Source organism: Lissotriton helveticus, chromosome 2_1, assembly GCF_964261635.1.
Source record: "Lissotriton helveticus chromosome 2_1, aLisHel1.1, whole genome shotgun sequence".
Lineage (NCBI taxonomy): Eukaryota > Metazoa > Chordata > Amphibia > Caudata > Salamandridae > Lissotriton > Lissotriton helveticus.
Genome location: NC_136059.1, coordinates 1,224,951,921 through 1,224,978,549, shown reverse-complemented (window position 1 = coordinate 1,224,978,549; position 26,629 = coordinate 1,224,951,921). Strand labels below are relative to the sequence as shown.

The 26,629-nt window shown below is 45.5% G+C and overlaps 1 protein-coding gene across 3 annotated transcripts in view; it reads right to left on the bottom strand.

Moving 5' to 3' along the window:
- Positions 1-26,629, bottom strand: part of LOC144818569 (E3 ISG15--protein ligase HERC5-like) — a 511,308-nt gene that overhangs the window by 434,249 nt on the left and 50,430 nt on the right. For all 3 annotated transcript variants that reach the window (XM_078676100.1, XM_078676101.1, XM_078676102.1), the window contains one exon: positions 15,523-15,653. In XM_078676100.1, coding sequence (XP_078532226.1) covers positions 15,523-15,653 — 131 coding nt within the window. The remainder of the gene's footprint in view (positions 1-15,522; positions 15,654-26,629) is intronic.

Here is a 26,629-nt window from a genome sequence, read left to right as displayed (position 1 = left end):
TTCACTGTTACATTGCACGTCACTTTGTATATATTCACGATTGATTCCTTCACTAAGGTTACCCGTGATCAAGGCGGTTATCCACTGAAACGCGTAGGGCTATTTCTGAGATACTGATGCATATGGAATAAACCTTCATGTTTTCAACTGCAATGGACTGCCGGTTTTTATTCACGTATGAGAGGAGTGCATTCGCGCTGCTTCGTGGCGTTTGGTGAATCCGGTAATGTTACACAGGGTATCTCCGACCCTGGAATGCACCGCTGCTAGAAGAGTCCCGGCATTTTGGAGACTGTGAAAGTGTATATATATATATATATATATATATATATATATATATATATATATATATATAGGAAGCTAATGCGCCCGCTAGCAAAGAATGCCCGCAATCCAGGGGATAATTTCAACAACACGTTTAATCCAAGCTAACTCGTTTTGACCACTCAGGTCTTTGTCAAAGCACAATAACATTTATATGCACTTTTTTTTATAGAAATACATATTACCTACTGGCAGTTGCCAGTAGGTAGGTATAGTTAGGACCATATTTCCATTGGAAAAGTGTTTTTTTACTTGCCGATATCTTTGCCGCTGTTTGACGAATCTTCACAAAAATTTCCAAATAAAGATCCCCAGTGATTCTAGTTGTGCATGGAAAGTTTTGGGGCGATCCATCAAGCGCGGACTTGGAAAAAGTGGTGGGGGGGCAACAAAAAAGTTTGTTTCCCATGTTAATTCCCATAGGGGGTTTGAACACGAATACAGACTGCTGGACATAATTACACCAAAATTTGCAAAATGGTAGCATTCGGTTAGCAGATTACGCTTTCAGTTATTTGGTGTAAATCTGTTCAGTAGCTTGCAAGAAATTAAAGGATATTAAATTTGTATATCTATGACTGGGAAGCCTTTGTGAATAATGATGAGCTTGTGCAAAGATCTGCAGAGCTCTGATTGGCTGCCAACACTTCAACCAGGAAGTGTTGGCAGGCTTCTTGGGACTCAGTTTCAGCTGAGTCCCCAAACAAAAACACCCCAAAAAAAGGGGGCACAGTATGCATATCTCAACCCCGTAGCCTTGATCCTGGCGTCCCAGAGGGCAAAAAATACATTTTTTTTAAATTCACGGTTACATTTGCATATATTTGTGAATATCGCAGTGAATTAAAAAAAACACAAGCGTGGTCTCCCAAGCTTGGTTATAATATTGCCCCCGGATAAGCCAGGTTCCGGGAGCATAAAGACTTTAAAGAATAAGGAAGGGGCGCACGCCCCCTCCCCTCAAAGGGCCTATTTATGGCCCAGGGACCATCACCTCCTGTAAGCCATTGGCTTACGGCAATGTTAATCCGGCGGACAATGTGGACCCCCCAGGCCCCGGGGATCACCACCTTCCCGAGGCTATAAATAACAAGCAATGGCAAAGCCAATAGGTCTCGCTTTTGGGACCTTATAAGTATTTAGTTATGCAGCACAATATCCTTGGTGCAACAGCATCAATTGTTGCATGACTAAACACTTATAAGGTCCCCAAGGCGAGATCTATTTGCTATGCCACGGGTACTCATAGTACGGCCTGCGGGCCGCCAGTGGCCCGGCAAGCCTTACCTGGAGGCCCGCGGACCTTGCAGACATCTTCTACCAGTGGGACTCGGAGACTCGGCTGCTCTGTGGGGGCCAGCCATAGTCAGAGTGGAGCTGCGGCGCTAAAAGGTGAAATTCAACACAGCCTCAGTAACATGCGAATGGTCTTTTAAAGACCTATGAAGTGCTTGGGTGCGGCTCTGTGTGCATGGGCGTCCGCAGGGGAGGGCAAGGGGGGGCACTTGCCCCCCCCCTGGAACACCGCTCCGTCACTATTGACAGCCCCCACAGTGGTGTTTGTCTGCAGGGCCGTCAATTTTAAAAGCGTGAGAAAGCGCTTGCAATGACGGTCCTGCTGATGGGCAAGAGAGAAGGTCCGGGCCTGGCTGCTCCCACAGCTTGAAGCATAGGCGCACCTAGAGTCAAATTTCGGGGAGGGGGGCACATTTTTCAAGCTAAGGAAGAGTGGAGCTGCAGCCAGGGGCCCTAGGAAGGGGTGAAAACCATCAAAGCCTCACCGAATTACACAATTCGCCCAGAGATGCAATGGGTGTGTCTGCCTGTTTTTTGCGAGATCAATTGGAAAGTCCTTCTGTGCACTCGTGATTTATTCGTACTCAAGCATTATTCCTTTCTTTTGTTGGTTCTACTACATCCTGGTACCTCCTCTTTAGGTGCCCTTTCATATACCATATCGTGTGTGGTGCAGACACTTCTGTTCCGATGTGTGCATTTTTCAGCGAACATTAACGTTTCATCAATTTCTTTTCCATGGTAATAATCAGTTTTAACTCTTTTTCAGTTGTCAACAAAATATTTTAATTCATATTTTGGTTTCCATTGTTAACTGTTGTTATACGTTTTTTAATATATCCATTATTTCTAAAATAAAATAATGGATATATTTAAAAACAGTTAACAATGGAAACCAAAATATGAATTACAATATTTTGTTGACAACTGAAAAAGAGTTAAAACTGAACAGAAGTGTCTGCACCACACACGATATGCCTGTTTTTTGCACCATAAGCACTAGTATTACAGAAGGGTCTGCATATTAGATGGATTAAAGAGTTTACGCCTTGAGCTCCAATGGGGCAGTCCCTCATGTTCATTGCAGTATCGAGTGTAGCCCCTGGACCACTGTCTGTACTCACTGTCGCCTGCCATGATTCCCGAAGGGAAAGCTGTCCCATAGGGACAACTTTTCTTTTCTGAATCATGTACCAACTGCAGCTCAGTGTTGGTATCAGATCAACGGTTTGCTACTGCCATTGCGTTTGAAAACCATTGATATATGTCATTGTAAATTGCAATTTGAAGATAGCACCCTTTCCACTGCCCCTCCAAATTCCAATATGAAGTAAGATGCAGAACCCCTTTTGTCAATCATGAAGGTTATACACAACTCTACAAAGGGGTTTTGCAGTAGCAACCACTGTGATGCTGCAAATTGTAAGCTTTATGACAACAACATCCTTTTGTATTTGAGGGCCCTAGTTATTTAGATAAAGCAGGATGTGCAGTGAAAGGAATGACGTTACAAATGAGTAGTGCCTTTAATGCTCTGGAAATGCTAGGATCTCCAATCTACCTCTCTACCTCTACCTCTCTCTCTACCTCTCTCTCTCTCTCTACCTCTCTCTCTCTACCTCTCTCTACCTCTCTCTCTATGTCTCTCTTTACCTCTACCTCTCTCTCTACACCTCTCTCTACACCTCTCTACCTCTCGCTATCTCTCTCTCTCTCTCTCTCTCTCTACCTCTGTCTCTCTCTACCTCTCTCTCTCTACCTCTCTCTCTTTCTACCTCTCTCTCTCTCTACCTCTCCCTCTCTATCTCTCTCTCTCTCTCTACCTCTCTCTCTCTCTCTCTCTCTCTCTACCTCTCTCTCTAGCTCTCTCTCTCTACCTCTCTCTCTAGCTCTCTCTCTCCACCTCTCTCTCTCTACCTCTCTACCACTACCTCTCTCTCTACCTCTCTCTCTACCTCTCTCTCTACCTCTCTCTACCTCTCTCTCTACGTCTCTCTCTCTGTCTCTCTTTACCTCTACCTCTACCTACCTCTCTACACCTCTCTTTACACCTCTCTACCTCTCGCTATCTCTCTCTCTCTCTCTACCTCTCTCTCTCTACCTCTACCTCTCTCTCTACCTCTACCTCTCTCTCTACCTCTCTCTCTCTACCTCTCTCTCTCTACCTCTCCCTCTCTATCTCTCTCTCTCTCTACCTCTCTCTCTACCTCTCTTTACCTCTTTCTCTCCACCTCTCTCTCCCTCTACCTCTCTACCACTACCTCTCTACCTCTACCTCTACCTCTCCCTCTACCTCTCTACCACTACCTCTCTCTCTACCTCTCTCTCTACCTCTCTCTCTACCTCTCTCTCTACCTCTCTCTCTCCCTACCTCTACCTCTCTCACTCTACCTCTCTCTCTCTACCTCTCTACCCCTCTCTACCTCTCTCTCTACCTCTCTCTCTTCCTCTCCCTCTTCCTCTCCCTCTCTACCTCTATCTCTCTCCCTACCTCTCTCTCTACCTCTCCCTCTACCACTCTCTCTCTACCTCTCTACCTCTACCTCCACCTCTACCTCTACCTCTCTCCCTCTCTCTCTCCCTACCTCTACCTCTCTCTCTACCTCTCTCTCTACCTCTCTCTCTCTACCTCTCTCTCTACCTCTCTCTCTCTCTACCACTCTCTCTCTCTCTCTCCCGCTCTACCTGTACGTCTCTCTCTACCTCTCTCTCTACTGCTCTCTCTCTCTCGCTCTCTCTCTCTCTCTCTCTCTCTGCCTCTCTCTCTCTCCACCCCTCTTTCTCTCTCTACCTCTACCTGTCTCTCTACCTCTCTACCTCTCTCTCTCTCCCTACCTCTACCTCTACCTCTCTCTCTCTACCACTCTCTACCTCTCTCTCTACCTCTCACTCTACCCCTCTCTACCTCTCTCTCTTCCTCTCTCTCTCTACCCCTCTCTCTACCTCTTTATCTCTCTCACCCTCTCTACCTCTCCCACTCTCTCTCTACCCCTACCTCTCTACCTCTCTCTCTACCTCTCTCTCTCTCTCCCTCTCTCCCTCTCCCTCTACCACTCTCTCTCTACCTCTACCTCTACCTCTCTCCCTCTCTCCCTCTACCTCTCTCTCTCTCTCTTCCTACCTCTACCTCTACCTCTCTACCTCTCTCTCTCTCTACCTCTCTCTCTACCTCTCTCTCTCTACCTCTCTCTACCTCTCTCTCTCTCCCTCCACCACTCTCTCTCTCTCGCTCTACCTGTACGTCTCTCTCTACCTCTCTCTCTCTCTACTGCTCTCTCTCTCTCTCTCTCTCTACCTCTCTCTCTCTCCACCCCTCTTTCTCTCTCTACCTCTACCTCTCGCTCTAACTCTCTACCTCTCTCTCTCTACCTCTACCTCTCTCTCTCTACCTCTACCTCTACCTCTCACTCTACCCCTCTCTACCCCTCTCTACCTCTCTCTCTCTACCTCTCTCTCTAACTCTTTATCTCTTTACCTCTCTCACCTTCTCTACCTCTCCCACTCTCTCTTTACCCCTACCTCGCTACCTCTACCTCTCTCTCTACCTCTCCCTCTATCTCTATACCTCTCTCTCTATCTTTACACCTCTACCTCTCTCTCTACCTCTCTCTCCCTACCTCTACCTCTTTCTACCTCTCTACCTCTCTCTCTCTACCACTCTCTCTACTTCTCTCTACCTCTGTCTCTCTACCTCTCTACGCCTCTCTCTCTCTGCCTCTCTCTACCTCTCTACACCTGTCTACCTCTCAACCAGTTGAAGTCCGGGAAGCCCAAACCATCAGTATTTCAAATCTGCGCATGAAACGTGGGTAGGATGAACCGTGCAGCTCAGAAATGGATATTCTTTTTACATCATTTGTATTTAATAGAATTGGGAAGCAGGAGAGCAGTCTCACAGTTGAGATAGGGATTACCATACACTGGTGACAGCTTTTGAATTGGCTTTAAAACCATTCAAAGATGGCTTCAGCATCTACGTGGGATGTGGTGGACTAAGTGGCAGCCGGAGCCATATAGCACTGCTGGTCATTAAAAAGAAAACAACATTGACATAGCCAATAGGTCTCCCCTTTGGGACCTTATAAGTGTTTAGTTGTCTAGTACAATATCCTCGGTGCAACAACTTCAAGTGTTGCATGGCTAAACACTTATAAGCTCCCAAAGGCGAGACCTATTGGCTATGCCAATGCTCTGTTTCATTGTGGTTGCCAGGTAATCTGCTGTGAAGCCTCACATGATTTTTCTCCCACCCCATGGGTTTCTTTGTTTATTTAAGCTCTGACTTTGTCTTAGTTTATTTCATACTTGTGCTCAATCATGTCGGAGGATGGTGATGTAGTAAAAATGTTGCCCCCCCTTGGAAATATTTCTGCGGACGCCCATGTCTGTGTGTGTGTACCCGGAAGCTGTGTGAGCCCGGGCATACACAGGCATGGTGAGATGACGGAGAGGGAGGGAGGGAAAGGGAAGGATACAGAGGGAGAGGGAGGGAGTGAAAGGGAGGGAGAGAGAGGAAGTGAAAGTGAGGTAGGGAAAGGGAGGGAGAGAGAGGGAGGGAGCGGTAGGGAGGGAAAGGGAGACAGAGGGAGAGGGAGGGAAAGGGAGGGAGAGGGAGGGAGGGAGAGGGAGGGAAGGAAAGGGAGGGAGGGAGAGGGAGAGTGAGGGAGGGAAAGGGAGACAAAGGGAGAGTGAGGGAGGGAAAGGGGGTCAGAGGGAGAGTGAGGGAGGGAAAGGGAGACAGAGGGAGAGTGAGGGAGGGAGAGGGAGAATGAGGGAGGGAAAGGGAGACAGAGGGAGGGTGAGGGAGGGAAAGGGAGACAGAGTGAGGGAGGGAAAGGGAGACAGAGTGAGGGAGGGAAAGGGAGACAGAGTGAGGAGACAGAGGGAGAGAGAGCGAGGGAGAGAGAGAAAGAGAGTGAGAGAGAGATGTGTGTATGCCAGGTCTGGTGGCTCAGTGGACGAAGGAGTCCGCTGCAGGGACCACTGATCAACCTCATGGTCAGTTTTTTTTTTGTTCTCTTGCCCCGCCCCCTCCTCCACTGACCCCGCCCCCACTGGTGCGGCCCTCGGACAAAAATCACACTGTAAATTTGGCCCCCGAGAGAAAGTTTGTTAGCACCCATGGGCTATGCCAATGCTTGTTGATTGTAGGTTCCCTGTTAGATTCATGGTTAGAATATGGTAATTAACTATATCTAGCGGCCTAAAAGAATCGATCAGCTAGCCTCAATGTGCTTAAAATGGCATAACTGGTACTACCTCCGGTATTCGTAGGTGAGACAGTCTCCAATGCCAGCAGAGGATACCCTGCCTCCATGTTCAATGTCAGAGTGAAATGAAGCTGTTTTAACAGCGACCTTCCATTGTAAAATAAGAGCCTAAAGACCACTACAACAATAAGATAAGCTACTACAGGGCTTTTACACCCACTTGCCTCTGGTGAACAAACAGAAGGGCCTGTATATAATTTATATGGTAATCAGCCTGGGGAACACTTTACCCGAAAGCCTGCAGCATCAGAACTCTCAGGTTTCCATGCTCATGCAATTCATCCAGTCCAGTTTGTTTTTCCTTTGCATTCTGGGATCAATGACTTTTCCATAAAATTAAGACTACAAGTCCTAGAATGCACACCAAAAACCTGTTCTGGATGAGCTATGTACACATGAACCTGAGAAACTTCAGAGAAGTGCAGAACGAATCTATACTTTTAAAATGTAAGGACAACCTAAAAAAGAAGCGTGTGTAATTAAGTTTGTGTTTTTATGTCACTCTGAGCTTGTTAAAAGTATCACGATGGGGTTCCAATGCTAGAGATATTTTATGTAAGGATGTACAATACAGAAATGACATAATCTGACAGGTTTCAGGGAAACAGCTGACTAGCTAGAAGTTAGCTTACAGGGAGAAACCTACTCAGCACTTCAGACCATTCAAGTATGGTCTCAGACAAGAAAGAGGAGGCTGGAAAAGGTAGTCCAGGGCTGATGTCCATCTTTGCAATCACGTGCTGCAGAAAGCATGGGTGCACCAGGGCTCAAAGTGTGTAAGGGTGAGGAGAGATACCAGGCCATGTCGTCATGAACTGTATCTCCTCAAAGCACATCGTAAGCGAGCGCAGAGTCACAATGGTTAAGCTAGCTTCGTCCCATACAGACACGTCCAAATCAATATTCTGTTTTGGGTGGAAAGGCTTAAACTAAGGTTGGTAACGACGTAATGTTCCAGTTCTTATCATTCTTTTACCAATCACTCCATTCAGTTTTTTTCCCTCATCAATTGGATGGATCATCTTAATTGAACCATAACTACAAATCCCACAATGTTTTTGGTTAATAAACTGCGTCCTTATTGCCATCTTAAAAACCTAGCTTAAACACAAATTGTTTCTATTTTACTAGTCTTCCTCTCAAATTGCCATACTTGCCCCCAATTGTGCGTGTGCAACTCGGTTTGTCCCCATAATGCGCATATGACGCCCAATATTATACCATATTCCACTAGTCCTATAAACTAAAGTAGTTCCCCAAGACTCAGTAAACAAAAACCGACGGTTTCCCGGCGAATCCCCTGAAAAGACCATTCTGACAAATGCAACGCGCCCCTCAAGCATTATTTCAGCCCCAGAAGTCTACCCTGGTTACTTTGACAGGTATCATGAAAATTCATACGGTGCCCCATTACTTCCAATTTAAGTCTATATTTAAAAAGACAATCTAGTGATACTTGTTAAGCACAGTTTAAGCACATGCAAATGCAACACACAACATTTAAATAAAACTGAGCGTGCCATTTCATTATGTAAAGAACTCGGGTAAGGAGGCAATCCTGTTAGAAATAATTGAAGTAACCAGTGACCTCAGCAATCACAGCCCCTTACAGTGAGATAGAACTAGCTGCCACGTTTAATTAAACAAAATGCTGGGCCGGTCAAGGCAAGCACAGGGAGGTGCAGGGCTATTAAGTCACTCAGCATGGCACATACACAAAATAAAAGCACTCTTAGCCAACTCGGGGCGAGCCGGCCTCTGGAGAGGAAGGGGCGGGAGATGCTTTGTGCTCTGCAGTGCCTGGCTCTCACATGAGCTTCAGGAGCCGGGCTTTGACCCGGATCTCGCCGTTCATATCTGGCCCCAGAAACAAGTTTACATGGGCCGCAAAGACGCCACATGCCGCCCCACACGCCCCTCAGCCCGGCGGCCGACAAAATGACAGTCTGTACCCAAGCGTGACAGGAGTCCCCTCCGGCCAGCGACCACCCCACGCCACCCCGCTGACCTCCCGGGTATCTGCGGGCTCTGTCGCCATAGTCCTCGATAATCCTGCTCCACATAGAGTCCCGATCCCGGGGATAAATAATAAATAAAAGAGTGAAAGGCGAGGGACTGGCTCTGAGGAGGGTGACCGGGCACAGCCCCGCTGCCGATGTGGTGGAGTGGGTCTCGGTCGGCGGGCTCTCCTGCTCACTAGACGGCTACGGGGGGCTGCAGTAGCAGCAGCCCCGAGTGGAGCCTGAGAAGAAAGTGGGCTTTTGTCACGGCCTCATGGGAACTCATGGATGCCTCTCCCGGCACCCCAAAGCTGCTGCAGTGAGCAGGGGAGTCCACCAGCCGAGAACTTTCTCAGTGACTGGGATTTTCCTGGGCAAACTAAGATGACTTAAAATGCCATTCATGTGTAATTAGAAGCAAGCAAACCCTGCTGGGTTAGGGTGTGCATGCTTCCACGCACGCCCCTAGCTCAGTCCTGGGCCACCCCAATGAAATACAAGTGCACTTCATGCTCAAAGTAAAAAAAAAGAGAAGTTTGACGAGAGGCAGCAGGGGAGGGGGAGAAGAGGGGGCCTGCGCCTGTTTCCCTTGCAGGAGCGATCAGGAACCATCTGTTAATTACAAACAGATGGTTTAAAAGCTTGTCCCCGCAAGGGAATCACCAAACATGCACGCGTTGCCATTCAAAGCAATGCAATGCGTGCACGTTTTCAGCAGCAAAACTGAATTGATAGCTAAAGGTCTTTTTCCTATGCAGCGCTTACGTGCTGCGTAGGCGAGACCTAAAAATGAATAGGGGGGCTGGCATGGACCCCTGCCCAAGCCCAGACCCCAGCAGCTTCCCAGGGCTACAATAACCATTAAAGACGGGGTCCGCCTGGACAACTGACCCTGGGGACTACCACCTCCCCGGGGTTAGCCCATGCACAAGAAAGGAGTGGGGCCCTATGACCACCTTCCTGGAGCCAGTTATGGCCCTGAGGACCGCCACCCCTAGGGCCAGCTCCAGCTATTTCCCGGGTTGCCCAACCCCAGGATATAGCTGTTTGCTTTTGTTTGGTGGGAGCTGATAACTCCAGCCAAGCAAAAGTAAACACTTCGCTTCCTGCAAGGGGGAGCTGTCAAACTGCTCCCGCTTGCTGGAAGCCGAGTTTTCATCTCTTTCCCTGTCCACAGACATGCGGGTAGGGAAAGAGATGACACTACTGCTCTCACATGCAGGGAGTTGCATTTCCAGCAGCTCCCTGTGTTCAAGAGCAATGCTGGCTCTAGCAGGAGGTGGGGAGCCCGCTGAGACCGCTAGGGTTTTGAGGCTCCCCACGCAGTCCCCAACATGCAGAATGGGTACCCTGGGTGGGACAAGGGCAACCAGTGAAACATGGACGGGGCCCGGGCCAGAATTGGCTTGTGGAGGGGCCACACAGCACCCCTCCCCCAATGATTTGCAGCCAGGCCCCGGGGCCAAAATCGGCCTGGGGAAGGGGACTGCACTGCCCTTCTCCACCATTAAAGTTTGGCCTGGCCCCGGAAGATGGGAACCCCAGGGCCGTGCAGGCCTTGATGCTCATGTCACTGAAATTAAACTTCAACAGGAGGCACTTACAAATATAAACCTAACAGGTGCCCCAATTGAAGCTCCACTTCTGTAACTTCTGTAACTCCTGGGTTTGGAGAAGGCAAAGCAAGTGTGTTTTCTCTGCAAATCTATGTTGAAAAAAGATCTGAAATCCTTTGTGGAGGTGACTGCATCATTGATCTACTGGAGTGCAACGTGTATGTGACTGTAATGAGTGGGTTCTTAGTTATCATGTCCTGGTGACAGCAGAGTCTATGGTTCTCCATTTAAAATGCTAGGAGCATGCAAATGTGGAAATCACTTGGATGCTTCCCCGTTTGGCCCCGCCCACCTTGGTAGTATCCAATGGTCTACCTGCTTTTTGATGGACAGCTTAACAAGCGCCCCCTCCCCCCCAACATGTTTCCCAACAGTTTTGGTGGCACATTCTTGATGCACAGGAATATGAAGACATCTTCACCAAACAAAGAAGCGTGTACTTCATATAGTTAAGAGAAAGGACCCTTGTTTGGGGAAGATTTACCTCTTTGTAGTCTTGTCATCTTCTCTATAAGATGGGTCATGTTATCACACTTTTCTGGATGAAGACTCACCAGGAACAATCATATTGCCAAAACGCACACACGGTCACTGGTGACATTTCCTTGAGCTCCAGTACACAGATGTAGTGTAGCATATGTACTTGACATTTACCCAAGGAGGTAGCACTTAGTAATTAGCCAGTAGATAGAACTTCACTTGGGTAGATATTTTGTGCAAAACTGTGGACTCTTGTTGGATAAAAGGGCTGGTGTGGTTCCTTTGTGGCTGAGTCACGCACACGGTTACTGACACACCCACACAGGCACTTAGATACCCACTCACACATTCTGGCACTCAAATACCCACTGAATTACCTACTTCACACACACACACACTCAGACATTGATGCACCCACTCACAGACCCATACAGCCACTCACTGACCCATTTAGACACTTGTGCACCCACTCACAGACCTACTCAGATGCATACACCCACTCAGACACTCATGCACCCACTAACAGACCCATACAGCAACTCACAAAGCCACTCACAGACCCACTCAGGGACTCATACTCCCAATCACAGACCCACTCAGAGACTAATGCACCCACTTACAGAACCACTCAGACACTCATGTACTCACTCACAGACTGACTCACACACTCATGGAGGTACTTGCAAACCCACTCAGACACTCACACACCTATTCAGACCCATTCACTCATGCACCCACTCGAACACCCAGTGAAGCAACTTATGGAGCCGTTCCCAGACCCATACAGACACTCATATACCCACTCGCACACCGATTAAGACACTCGTACAGTCCGTCACACAACCACTAAGATACTCTTGAACTCACTCACACACTCACTCTCAAAAGTTACAGTTTGGAAATATATATTTTTAGAAACCGTCAAACTTCACAAAAAAAAAGTTTACAGGGAGGTTATAGTTAGGAAACAACATAAAAAACACAAAAATTCATTGCAAAAACAAAGGTTACAGAGACGTTATAGTTAGGCTCAGATTTCACTCGTACAATGCCAGTGAAATTCAGCAGTTATAATTAGCTTAGCTATAACTTATAACTTATATAACTTATGCACTTGCCATGCACTAATCACTAATGACATCACCAATGATACCATCAACAGAACCTCTCACATGCCTACTCATACCCCCACACAACCTCTCATATACCCAATCACCTACCCATACTCCCACTCACACACCCACTTACTCACTCAGCCACTGAAACAGCCACTCGCTTACACATATACCTACTCACACAGAACTATCCGCTCACCCATACCCTCACTAACACAGCCATTCACTCGCCTATGCAGCTACTATCACTCCCACTTATTTACCAATGCAGCCACTCACACACCCAGTCACTCACACAGCCTCTCAACAGAGCCACTCACACACCCATACAACCACTTACATACCCATTCATACATCAATTCAAGCACTCACATGTCTACTCAGGGCCCGAATGGCCCTGAAAAAGAACCAGGCGCGCCCATTAGAAGGCCGTGAACAAAACCGAGGCATCATATAGACGGAGGCTCTGCCACACATGTCCCGGACACCGACAACACCCCGCACGCAAAGATCCACTCCAGCCTACACAATGGGGATACCAAAAATCACGCAGAACCTGACTGTACCTGAGACTGCACCAGAGAATCAGCCGAGTACCCGCACACTGGCTAAGCTGTCAACTATAGCCCACCAGATCCATGGGAACTTCTGGCCGAACTACCTTCCCCCTACCCCTCCTCGCTCTACTCCTCTCCACTTTCCTGATATTGACCTCTGCCTTCACCTATCCTGGCCCTAGTTCCCACCCTGTTTATCTCCTCGCTCTACTCCTCTCCACTTTCCTGCTGCTGACCTTCACCTGTCCTGGCCCTTAGTCCCCACCCTGTCTATCTGTGAATTTTTCCCTCGTCATGTGAGATCTAGCTATTTTGTCTGACGCCCAATGGAGCTACCCAGTTTAGCTATAGGGGAGACAGGTCGGTGATTCCTTCCTTGGACGTCACCTACCCAGTCGGTCATCAGCCAGACTTCCTTTCGTCTCTCCTGTCCTCTCTTCCTGCTTACTCCCTCTATCTTTGTCTCTCCTTCTCTCCTCTCTCAATGTATTGAGACTGAACTATTTTGTCGAATGCCCGATGGAGCTACCTGGTTTAGCTATAGGGGAGATGGGCCGTGGACTCCCTCCTTGGTCGTCACCTACCCAGTCGGCCGTTAGACAGACTTCATTTCGTCTCTCCCTGTTGTCTCTTCCCCTATCCCCCCTTTCTCTCCTTCAATGCCCCCTCCCCTCTACGCTCCATTTATCTTGCCCTCCATGATTTAAAAAAAAAAATTCCCATTGAGACCGAGCTATTTGGCCAACGCCCGGTGGAGCTATAGAGGAGATGGGTTTTGGGACTTCCCCTCGACCGTCACCTACCCAGCCGGACTTTGGACAGACTTTCCTTTCGTCTCTCTGCCGTTATCTCCCTACTATCCCTTTACCCTTACCCCCTTCCCCTCTACACTTCAATCATCCCGTCTTCTATGCTCTTGCATTTATTTGTCTAGCAACTGATGTAAATTGAACTGACGTAATCTTGTAATGTAATTTTTGTGGAACTTCATGTAAAGCGCTCTGATACCTCCGTGTCTAGCCAGCTCTATATAAAACTCTTGAATTAATAAATAAATAAATACAGCCACTCATGTCACTCTCCAATACAGCCACTTCCACACCCACTCAGTTAATCAAACACCCACTCAAGCAGCCACTCACTCACCAACACAGCCACTTACACACATAATCACTTACCCGTACAGTCACACATACAGCCACTCAGACACTGATATAGCCACTCACACACCCACTTACCCACCCATACAGCCACTCACTCCCCATCCAGCTACTCACACACCCACCTATTCAGCCATGCAACCACTCACACAACCATTCACACATCCAGTCACTCACACACCCTCTCCAACACAGATACACACATTTACACAGCCACTCACATAATATATGTTAGAAATAGTATCACTCATTGGTAGTACAAAAACTATAAAAAAATTACTTTTGTAGAAGCTTAGCATATATGTATAAACTTACACTTACTGGATGATGTCCTCACTGATGCTATTTGAGATGTCACCAGTGATGTCACTGATCATGTCATGAGTGATGTAATATGTGAGGTCATAAACAGTGCATTGCGGGGCGTAAAGTTATAGATAGCTCAACTAATTATAACTGATGAATTTCATTTGGTTTTGTACAAGGGAAATCTGAGCCTAACCATAATGTCCCCGTAACCTTTGTTTTTTAGTGAATTTCTAAGGTTTGTTTAATTCTATTGCCTAACCATAACATCCCTGTAACCTTTGTTCTTCTCAGTGAACACATACATCTATATATGTATTCCATAAGGAAGCGACGATAGGGACGCCCAGACTCTCAGGTCAGGGCCTGTAGGGTGTGTCACCACCCATATATTCCACAAGAAAAACATGTCCTTCTCTGTCCGTGCAATAAGGCCCATCCAAGCATGCTTCTGTAATAATTATTTATTCAGGCAAATCTCTTGGCATAATGTGTTTCGACTTTACCAAGCCTTAATCCGTTTTTTAGTGTCTACCACCAGTGAGAGAGAGAGAGAGAGAGAGAGAGAGAGAGAGAGAGAGAGAGAGAGAGAGTGTGTGTGTGTGTGTGTGTGTGTGTGTGTGTGTGTGTGTGTGCGTGCGTGCGTGCGTGCGTGCGTGTGTGTGTGTGTGTGTGTGTATACACACACACACACACACACAGAATAGTGGTAGTCACTCTGCAGTTCTAGTTAGGGTCAACAGAGATAGGGATTTTTGTTCCTTAACTTTGCACCCGTTTGTCGAGTGTACACAAAACTTTGCAGACCTGTTGCACCGGTTTCATTGTCTGAGGAGTGAAAGTTTCACGGCGTATGGTAAATGGGGTGTAAAGAAAAAAAGAATGTCCAAAAATGGGCTTGAAATCCTATGCATTTTACACAGACATTTGAATTTTTTCGTACCACAAACACGGACAATTGGATTTTGCCTAAATTTGGTAGCCATGCAGAAGACATATGTGAGTAGATTCTCAGTTTCTGTAATGTATGAATATTGATGAGAAGGAGGTTTGCTCACTGGTCATTGATAGCTGCAGAAAGGGATATCTAAGATTACTGACAGGAGAGAAGAGTAAGCTGAGGTAGAGGTTGTGGGTCAACGTTTTGGATGTCCTTGGCAGGTGTCAGGGGAGTTCTCAATTTGATAGCGCATGTCTGACCACTCATCTGATAACTACACAGATAAAAGTAGAAGCTCCGATTTTATAAGGATTTTTTGGAACATTGTAGTGCTGATAAAATAAATGATAGTATAACAATAAATGTTACTATAATGTATTTTCCATCTTTTATGCGTTGATAAAACAAAATATATCAAGTTATGTACCAACCCACACATTATTTGCATACACATTTACCTTCCACATGCAACCTGAGTGACATGCACCTCATGTAATTCAACCACCAAACGAGGGAGGGGCTCGTGTTTTGCATATTTGTGTCCAAGCTGTCCATGCTCTCCTGCCCCAAAGGTGTAGACCAGTCCGTCCTTTAAAAAGAAATATGAAGATCTCTATAAAACATTAGCGCTATTGGGAGGTTTGATGGATCAATGCAGAAATTACAAAATACAGAGATGTGAACTCATATAGAATTTAAAGTTCATAATAATGGATTTATTATGTTTTATTTAACAGAAAAACATGATTAATTCCCACTCAAGAGCATTTAACTATTGATTTATCAAGAGAATTTATGGGTTGTGACATTTCTGAAAATTCACAATTCTTCTGTTTGCACCTACATATAAGCAAACTGTTCTAGTTTGGGAACTGTTAGCTTTTGAACACATAGAGCAACAAGGATAAGGCTAACTAAACCCATATAAATAGAACTTATACATACAGGTCTCCACTCAAGACACCTCGGGCCATATTTATTTAAGGGTAGCGTCGCTTTTGCACCACGTAACGGGATCGACGTGCAACGCAACCCTATTATGCGATCTATCAAGCCATTCAAGGTTATTTGTTTGACCCCGAGTGGCTTGATAAATCTGGAGTAACGCAATGCAGCGCTGGAGTAACGCAATGCAGTGCAAATCACTGTGTTATGTTACTCTGCCCCAGGGAGGCGTTCCTTGGGTGTAGCATGGATGTTCCCACGCAACGCCAATGGATTTTAACACATTCCGACATTTACCATTACTAGTAGACCTGGGAATGTGCCAAAATGCTGCGCTTTCCCAGGTGAGGCGTTTGAAGACAAATATCTTTATTCTGCTCGTTACTTACTCTTTCAATGTGTGAAAGCTGCCCCTTCCTGCACAAAAACAATCCTGCTAACAACGCAGTCATCACTGCACCATGGTGAAAGGCTGCCTGCATTGGCGCTAGGCAGCATATTGTATGCCAGTGCTGGGAAAAGGCTGGAATGTGCCATACTGTGATAAATAAGGCCCATTCCTGCCCTATCCCTGTAACGCAGAGCAGCGCAGCAAGGACTTGCTGTGGTGCGCTTTGTTACTTTTTGATAAATATGGGCCCCAACCTACATAGTACATGTCACATTTAGCACCAAGCATACCTGTACCTCCTTCAAACAGGGCAGCAGATCAACTGTAATCCATCTCAGTACACTTTTTTTAAATCTCAAAAGCATACCTTTACACCCCCGTTCTTGGTGAGAATTGGAGGGTGGGTGGCACACAAAATGTTTGACACATCTCATAGTTTAGCTTATCCTTTTCACAGAGTAGTAAAACATTCCAATAAGAAAATAAAGATAAAAAGGACCGGGGCATCTGAACTCAGTCTAGTTTTCCTCTCAGTAGTTGTGAAGAGCTCACTAAGGCTGATTTCAACTGTCCCAGGCCTCCATAACCCTCAATAAAGAAGGCGAATGACGTCTGAGATATGTGGCTCACTAGCATGTTTGCAGTTGTGAAGTGGACACCAGGTCAGCTAACATCTGTCCTGGTAATCCTTGACCCTCATTATTTTTTTTTTTATATATATATTTTTATTAATTATAACACAAGAGTAAAAATATACATATCGGGCATCATTCGGAGGAACATATCATAATGGTGGACAGGCAAATCAATTGAGGAAATACACATCGAATACAAGCATCTGAATGACGTCTATGGCAGTGTAGGGCAGAGGTAAAACAATACGCTACCGTTAACCTAAGGAAACATCGCCGAATCCCGCCCACCCAGAGTACAGGATATGAAGACCAGACACTCAATACCCGAATATGATGAATAAAGATCAGGAGAATACGCCACATCTCTTGTGAAGAAGGGAAAAGGGAAATAGAAAGGTCATAGAACAAAAGAAAGGAAAAATAACAAACCCCCCCTCAACCCCCCACCCTGCACCCCTGCGGATGGCTACGACCTAACCCACTAGCAGCGTGCCCGTCGCCCACTAAACTAACCCCAAGGAAGGGAAAAGATGGAGGAGGGAATGTCGTAAAAGCAAACACACCCCCGGTCTCCCATACCCCCCGCCAGCAGTGACCACCCCGAAATATAATCAAACCAACATTTAGCGAAATATACAAACCAGTCGGGGGAGTATAACAAAGCACCACCCAACTCCCAGCACATTACATGTGACAATCCCGGCATTGAGTCAAGCCATATTATCAAGTCCAAGCCCTCAAGTTCAACCCTGACCAGTACGGTATTTCGGGAGAGTCTCTTGCACTCGAACCACCATCACAAAGGAAAAGGCAGAATGTTCATTAAAGTCCACATCAGTGTTGCAGGATCGACAAAAGGACAGAGGGTCACGATAGCCACAAAACGAGTGAGTGAATGTGTCCAGAAATAGCAAATCTCCCCAACAGTCACTTTGAAACTTGTTACAGCACAGAAGACTGTCCATATCTGTACGAGGCGGCAGCAGGATCGAGCAGGGTACGATAGCGACAATCACGGGCTCGCTGAGTGTGAAGTGGGGGCCGACAAAGCACAGTGAATCCAGGTTCTGCCCGGGGACCTCGGTCTCAGGCGTACGTTGCACCGCTGGTACCACAGATGTAGTAGGACTAAACGGAGAGTCGTGTGCCGGTCCCAAGATACCGTCCACTTGCACGATCAGTGTCCGGAAGACAGCGGTGGATTGTGGATGGAGCGCCTCAATGGCGGCCATGACGGCCTGTAGCGATGGCGTACTTTCCGTCCGCCCCATCTCCTCTCACGAAGAGGCAAAGCAGGATTCGAACCCCGGAGGCCGGCTTCTCCGGGTTAACAGGCCACGCAAATCCGATTACAACAATGGGCGCTCCCGTCGTACCAAATCGACCCTCATTATTTTGATGGTAGAAGAGTAGGTGTATCTCAAGGCCTGGACAATGTTTAGGTCTACCTAGTTTCTACCTTGAGTGCTCGGGAAAATTGTGACTTCTAGTAGCCACGGTGTGACCGTGCACAAGATAAATACAAGAAAGTTGTAAAATTCCTCCTTAACAGAGGATTCTAGTTTGGGTAAAAAGCTACAAAGGGCATACAAAAATCTCCTTAGCAAATTTTGATTGAAGATGACTGAATGCAGGTGTAGATAAGCAAGGCACCAAAATCACCCTTTGTATCCAGCGTTCCCACTCGCAGGCAGTCGGCTTTTCGTCACTTAAACATACCGGGAGCTTAAAGCATTCTGCTATTTTCTGCAGATACGAAAGTGTGAATACCATGTGCCACACAGATCCAAGCTCCTGGGAAGTTATTCACAGTCTCTCTTTAGACTACTAAAGACCTTTCCATATTATCATCGTTTTTCATCTTCCTTACCTTGGAATAAAATTCAATTCTTGAGATATCATTCAAAACTCTAGTCACGGAAGCCGTTTCTATACCATCTTCAGTGTCAATATCGCGACAAGTATCCGACAGGATCATAACTTTTGAGTTCTAGATATCCACTCCGCTTTACCATGACTGAAGCATACGTCTCCAACATCTCTTTCATCTATCTGCGTCCGAAAGATATCAAGAAGCCCCCATCTGCAACTGACCTTTTACATCTACGCCACTTATCAGGTCTGGGTTCATATTAATTGTTAGCAATAGACGGTCACCTGAAGAAGGCTCAAGAGCCGAAACGCGCGTAGTGTTATCTACCACTTTGCCTTCAACAATTTGTATAGTTTCATGTCTATTGATTATGCACTTTTTCTAGTATGTTTTTAATTGAATGTTGAAAAAAAATCAACATTATTTTCATATTTAAAAATAATCACAAGAAAAGAAAACAAAAGAGAGAAAAAATATAAATATTTGTACCTTTGAAGAAATAATGAATACGTATATTAAATACCAATAAAATCAAATCTGAAGTATCTACTGTTTGATGTTTTTCAATACAGTTGGACTTTATATTTCTGTGATGGTCACTATTGGTTTTATGTAACCACAAAAAATGTTGTCAATTTTGTCACTTGGCTATAGACCTTTTCTAAACCCATTTTCTCCCTATGTATAGCAAGTGAAATAGTAGTATATAGGCGTCCTCTTTTTCCAAAACACCAAAATCACCCTGAACCAGCACAGATCTTTCAAAAGTGTAAATCCAGGCAGGAATCCAGCTACAAAGTACAGACAATGTCAGGGACAAAAATAATAGCAAGTAGATGATTAATGCATCAATAAATTAATGGAAGGAAATGTGTTGCAATGAATCTGTCACTTATTCACGCTTCCTTACTTTGGGTCTAGCTGGGAAATTACATCACATGCAAAGGTTCAGCTCTACCTTGGATGGGGGATTTCAGGCAACAATTATTGGAAACACCACCAACTTGGGAAGTGTTATATATGTATATATATGGATAAGCACTCCTACATTTTCCAAAATACACATCCTTCAGGTGTGAGAAGAATCCCACATTTGATATCCTTCTTCTACTGCGGGCCTCAACCCCCTCTCTCCCTGATCAGCAAGTCTCACAGCACGGTTGACTGTGAACATGGAAATATCAAGATGGGCTGGGTGACAAAGGGAGACAAGCAATCCTGTGTGCTGAGATATGCTACCTGACCAAGAACTAGGAGCAGAACTCAGAGACTTGCTACTTTCTCATAACTGGCCACCACTGATTTTAGTCCTGCAAATACAGTAAAGTGATGAAAGAAGCATCAATAGATCTCAGTCACTGGGGAGCGCTTTGGGCTCAAGCCCAGATCATCGGTTTTCAACAACTATGGCACGCCATGTTGGTAGTTCCTGGCATGGATGTAACAGTGCCAGTGACCCTTTGCTTTGTTGCAGTTACAGACACGGGATCACAATTGCAGACATGGCAAACAGGCAGCACTGTCAAACTATTAGAATCCCTTCAAATACTCTTTCCCTGAACTTGATGAAAGGCGTACAAATCTTTCACTCATTCAGCAACGCTAGAAGGATCATTAAAACTGTTTGACAATTCATACTCATGGTCGCAAGTGAGGTGAGAAGGGGCAGGCATAATTGCCCTGGAACTTGGGCAAGGAACAGAGGGTCAAAATAAAGTATTGGCCAATTTCCTCCCTTCTGCCACGTCAAGGCTGGGAGCAAATAGCATCCTCCACTTTAGGCAAGAACAAAATGGGCAAAAAATGCAAGGTGCATCTCCACCCCTTACAGGGGAGGTGCTGACAGACACCACTAAACTTTATGGAAAGTGAGGGAGGGATGCGGAAAAAAGGCAAGGCAAGGTCCAAAAGCAGCGGGTGACAAAGCAAGCCTGCCTGGCCCTTGGTAAGGCCAGGAATATTTTATTAAATGCTGGCTCTGTTGCAGGGCCTCCCTGGTTATCGCCAGGATGGTGGGGGAAAAGTCCCTTTTCGTTTTGGATCAACCCCTGAACTGTCATACATTTTCAGGAGAGATATCCATAGGGCTCACTCACTTTTGTATAACAGAGCACTAACTTGCCCGAAAGTTGTTTTTCACTCCTAATATTAGTGAACCTCAGAGGTTTTTTAGAACATATTTGTTTTACTTTTAGGAAAAGTACATTCCTCACAGTGTACACCAATTTTCACTGGTCTAGCATGTAAGTGACAGCTATTCCTCCAATCAGTGTTGTTTTCCTTGTTTTGATTTGGGGACTCATTTTTCTACTTTGCAATGACATTAGAAGAAAATGAGAGGACTCTCTATCTGAAAATGTTTAATGCAAATTGGGTAAGAACAGCAAACGTATTAGTAATTCAAAAGGAAAATGCTACTTGCCTAGTATGCATCTGTTCTTGGCATATAGAGCTGTAGAGTCATATGCTATGCATAGATCGCCATCTAGTGTTGGGTCTCGATGTTTGCACTTTGTTTTTCTTTGAAGAAGTCTTTCCAGTCACAAGGAAGGTGACTCCTCCTTTTCGGTGATAGTGCGCATGGGCATCAACTCCATTGTTAGAGTGTTTTCCCACAGAAGTTGATAATGGAGAGATAATAGGAGTAGTAAAAGGAGATGTTCATGAATGCATGTATCTAAGTAAGATATTACTGCAACAGGTATAGGTACCCAGGGAGGTGGGTGGGCGCATATGACACTACAGATCTATATGCCAAGAACAGATGCATACTGGGCAAGTAGCATTTTCTGTTCGAGGCATATGAGCTGTAGATCATATGCTATGCATAGACTATATAGCAGTTATCTCCCAAAGTGGTGGCTAACCTGTATCTATTGCAGTGGTCCGAAATAGTGTACGTAAAACTGCCTGGCCCACTCTAGCTTGTTGTCTTGCTAACAAATCTACACAATAGTGCTTTGTTAATGTGTGAGGTGTAGACCATGTTGGAGCTTTGCATATGTCATCTATGGGTATATTTCCTAGCAATGCCATAGAAGCCCTTAGTTTGCATGTGGAGTGTGCACTAGGGGGGACTTTTAATGTTCGTTTCGCTTTTGCGTAGCAGATTTGAATGCACTTGACTTTCCACCTTGAAATTCCTGATTTTGATTTGGGATTACCTTTATGTTGGGGAGCAAAAGCAACAAAAAGTTGATTTGTGTTACAGAAAGGTTTTGTCCCTTCTATGTAATACAGCAATGCCCTCTTTACATCTAATGTGTGTAGAGCACGTTCCGCTACTGATTCTGGTTGAGGGAAGAACACTGGTAACGCAACAGATTGATTGATGTGAAAAGCAGAAATGACTTTAGGAAGGAATTTTGGATTAGTCCGAAGAACTACTTTATTTTGGTGCATTTGCAAAAAAGGATCTTCGATAGTTAATGCCTGAAGCTCATTTACTCATCTGAGTGATGTGATAGCCACCAGGAAAGGGGAAACATCCTTTACAACGCAACTTTTACCACGCAGTGCCTTTACGACGCAACTTTTACAACGCAAACCATTACAACGCATTGCATTGGAGGGCGCTCTAGGATAGGGAATAGGTTTAATGTACTATCCAACACATTCCCTACTATCCACGGGGACTGGAGTTGGAATAGTAAATTAAACTATTCACTATCCAGAGCCCCAAAGCACTATGCGTTGTAATGGTATGCGTTGTAAAACTTGTGATGTAAAGGTAGGCGTTGTAAAAGTATGTGTTGTAACGTCATACATCCCCAGGAAAGCAGTTTTCCATGTGAGAAATTGCAGTTCACATTTGTGCAATGGGTCAAAGGGTGGACCCATTAGTCTGGTGAGGACAATGTTGAGATTCCATACCGGAGCAGGTGGACGTCTCGGGGAAATAATTCTTATGAGTTCTTCCATAAACGCTTTAATGACAGGTACTCTAAAATGAGATAGAGGTTTTCTATTTTGTAGGTATGCAGCTATTGCAGCTAGATGTAAACGTATGGATGTGTATGCTAAATTGGGAACGTTGTAGATGTAACAAATAGCATATAATGTTTTGAAAAGAAGCATCAAGCGGGTTGATTTGGTTGTTATTACAATAAATCACAAACCACTTCCACTTTGCTACATAGCAGGCTCTTGTGGTAGGGTGTCTAGCTTCTTTGATGTTATTCATACAGTCTGGTGGTAAACTCTAAGACTTCAGGTGCTAGATCACCTGATTGAGTTGACTGAGGTATGGGTGTCTTATGTCTCCATGGCTCTGCGTGAGGAGATTGGGTGTAAGACGTAGTTATTGATGTGGAACTATCAAGAGTTCTAATAGGGTTGTGGACAATGGTTGACGTGCCCATGTGGGAGCAACTAGGATTAGTGTCAGGGACGCTTGTTTGAGTTTCCGAACCACTAATGAAATGCGTGGGAGAGGCGGAAAAGCGTTCGCTAATATCCCTGACCAGTTCATCTATAATGCTTTGCTTTTGGACAATGGGTGTGGATACCTGGACGCGAAGTTTGGGCATTTTGCTTTTAGGTGCGTGGCGAACAGGTCTATGTCTGGAAAGACCCACATTTGAAAGAATGGGAGGAGAACCTGAGGATGTAGTTCCCATTCGTGGACTTGCTGTGACTGATGATTTAGCAGGTCTGCCATCTGATTGTCTACTCCTGGGAGATGTTCTGCTAAGAGATAGATGTTGTGTTGAATGGCCCACCTCCAGATGTCCTGGCCTAGGTGGGACAATTAGAGCGAGTGCGTTATTTGTATGTAATACATAGCTGTCATGTTGTCGGTACGAACCAGGACTGTTTTTCCCCCCAGCTGGGTTTGAAAAGCTTTGAGGGCTAGAAATATGGCCATGAGCTCTAAATGGTTGATGTGGAGCAACTTTTGTTGGTGACTCCACAGTCCTTGTACTGTGTGTTGCTGTAGATGAGCACCCCAGCCAGTTAGAGACACGTCTGCTGTCAGTACTGTCTGTGGAACCAGGTCTATGAAGGGCCGTCCTTTTGACAGATTTTGTGTGTTCCACCACTGCAGAGAGCGATGAGTACGGCCGCTTACCAACACTAGATCGGTTAATAGACAATGGGACTAGTTCCACTGACTGGCTAAGCATTCCTGAAGCGGACGCATGTGGAGCCTGGCATACTGGACGATCATGACGCAAGATGCCATCATCCCCAGCAGTTGCATGTAACCCCGAGTTGGAAGAGATTGATTGGGTTTAAACTGAAGGACCAAAGCCTTAATGTTTCGAATTCTGGCTGCGTTGGGAAACGCCAGAGCCTTTTGAGTATCCAAAGTGGCTCCTAGGTAGTTCTGAATATTGGCTGGCTGAAGATGTGACTTTGGCAGATTGACTGTGAACCCTAGTCTATGTAGTAACTTTATGGTTATGGAAGTGTATTTGAGACACTGTTGGTACGTGCTGGCTTTGATGAGCCAGTCATCTAATTATGGGAAAACATGGATGCTTTGTGTCCTGAGATGAGCAGCTACTACAGCCATACATTTTGTGAAGACTCTGGGGGCTGTGGTGACTCCGGATGGGAGTACCTTGAACTGGTAATTTTGGCCCACTAGCACAAACCTGAGAAACTGGCGATGAGCAGGGTGGATTGGAATATGAAAGTAGATGTCCTTTAAGTCTATAGTGGACAGAAGGTCAACTTTTTGCAAAAGAGGTATTACCTGTTGAAGTGTTACCATGTGAAAATGGTCTGACTGTATGTGAAAATTGAGTTCTCTGAGATCTAAATCTAAGATTGGTTTAAGAGACCTGTTCTTTTTTGGTGGTAGGAAGTAAAAAGAATAAACGCCCGACCCTTGATGTTGTAGTGGTACGGGCTCTATAGCTCTTTTTAAAAGTAGAGACTATACCTCTTGTTTGAGGAGGTGTAGATGATCCGGTGAGAGTTTGTGTGACTTTGGGGAATGTTTGGAGGAGTGTTGATGAATTCCAGGCAGTAACCAGAACGGATGAATTGTAGAGCCTGTTTGTCTGTTGTTATTGACTGCCAAGCTGGTAAGAAATTTGACAGTCCTACCCCGACAGGTGTTAAGTGGTCGGGGGAATTATGGGTAAGTCACTGTTTTGTATTGGAGGGGGAGGTGCGTGTGCTAGAACCTCTACCTCTGCATTTGGCGTTGTTTCCTCTGTAACCGCCTCTGAAGTACTTTTTAGAGCCAGAGAGTTGGTAATTGCCCTTGTATGTGGATGCAGTTTCTGTGGAAGTATTTTTGGACCCTGCTCGTTAGAAGGAGCCCGAACGAAACCACAGACTTGTGTGTACTGAAGGGATCCCATTGATTTGACCACTTCAGTGCCCTTCTTCATCTTTTCTAGTGAATAATCCACCACTGGGCCAAAGAGGTGTTGTTTATCTAAGGGTGTGTTTAATATGGATGTCTGAACTTCAGGTTTGAACCCCGAAATAGGTAGCCAGGCATGTCTTCGAAAAAGGACACTAGTGTTTACTGCTCTGGCAGATATGTCAGCAGCATCTAGGGAACATCTGATTTGATTGTTCGAAATAAGTTGTCCCTCCCGTACTAAGTATTGTGCTTTAGATTTATGCTCTTGGGGTAGAATTTGGATGAGTTGTTCCATTTCATCCCAATGCGCACGATCGTATCTGGCTAATAGCGCTTGTGTGTTCGATATGCGCCAGAAGTTTGCTTTTTGTGAGGCCACCCTTTTCCCTGATGCATCGAAAAGCTTTGATTCTTAATCTGGGGGTGGAGTATCCCCTGTAGCTTGGGAGTTTGCCTACTTACGTGCATTTGAAACTACCAAGGAGGCTAATGGTAATTGTCCCCTTATGTACACTGGGTTAGATGGGGCTGGCTTATACTTTTTATCCGCTCTAGGGGTAAGGATACATCCCCTGACAGGATTGTTAAATATGTCGTCTACATGTCTGATCAGCGCCCTGGGCCAGCCGCTGCAGGATCGCCTGCCCGATTACTACTTGTAATCCGTCGGGTGGTCGGCAGTGGAGCGTGCGGTGTGGGAGCGGGGCATTGGCGTGCTGTCCTACTCCCATACCGTTAAACTCATGATCAGACCCTAAGTCATTTACAAAACTTACAAATTAGATAAAGAGCCTTTTGAGACTGGCCTCACAATGGAAGTGCAATATCACCCAAAATTAGAGGAAACAAACTCCTCCGAACCTAACCCAGTGGAAGCAGGGTATGGACAGATGTTGCATCCTGGAAATTCCCATTTATTAATCCAGGGGTAGTCCCCACAAACATGTAAGGGTTTGGGGGAGCTGGAAGTAAAACCAAGAAGGAATCCCAGAGGGAATCTCATGCCTTACACTTGATCGAGGATAAGAAGACAACTGATATGTGTTTATAATTTCTTTTTTTTAAAATTATTTTTATTGAAATTTTGACACATATAGCACAGCACAGCATATAATGTAAAAAAAGAATACACACATTGTTTAGTTATCCATACGGAATACATTGTTCCCAATCAAAAAGATGATTTAGCATAATCAGTCGTAAACACCATAAAGGAAAAAACAAACACATTTGCTCGCATAATCAAGTAGCACAAAGCGGGATCTACACGCATAACATTACTGGCACCCCTCCACTAAACCTCCACCCTATCCCCTTTCCACAGCATCAATGGTTTCCAAATCTTCTTCCCTAATGCCCTCCCTCTTTTACCTTTCCTTTCATATATCCCTTTTTC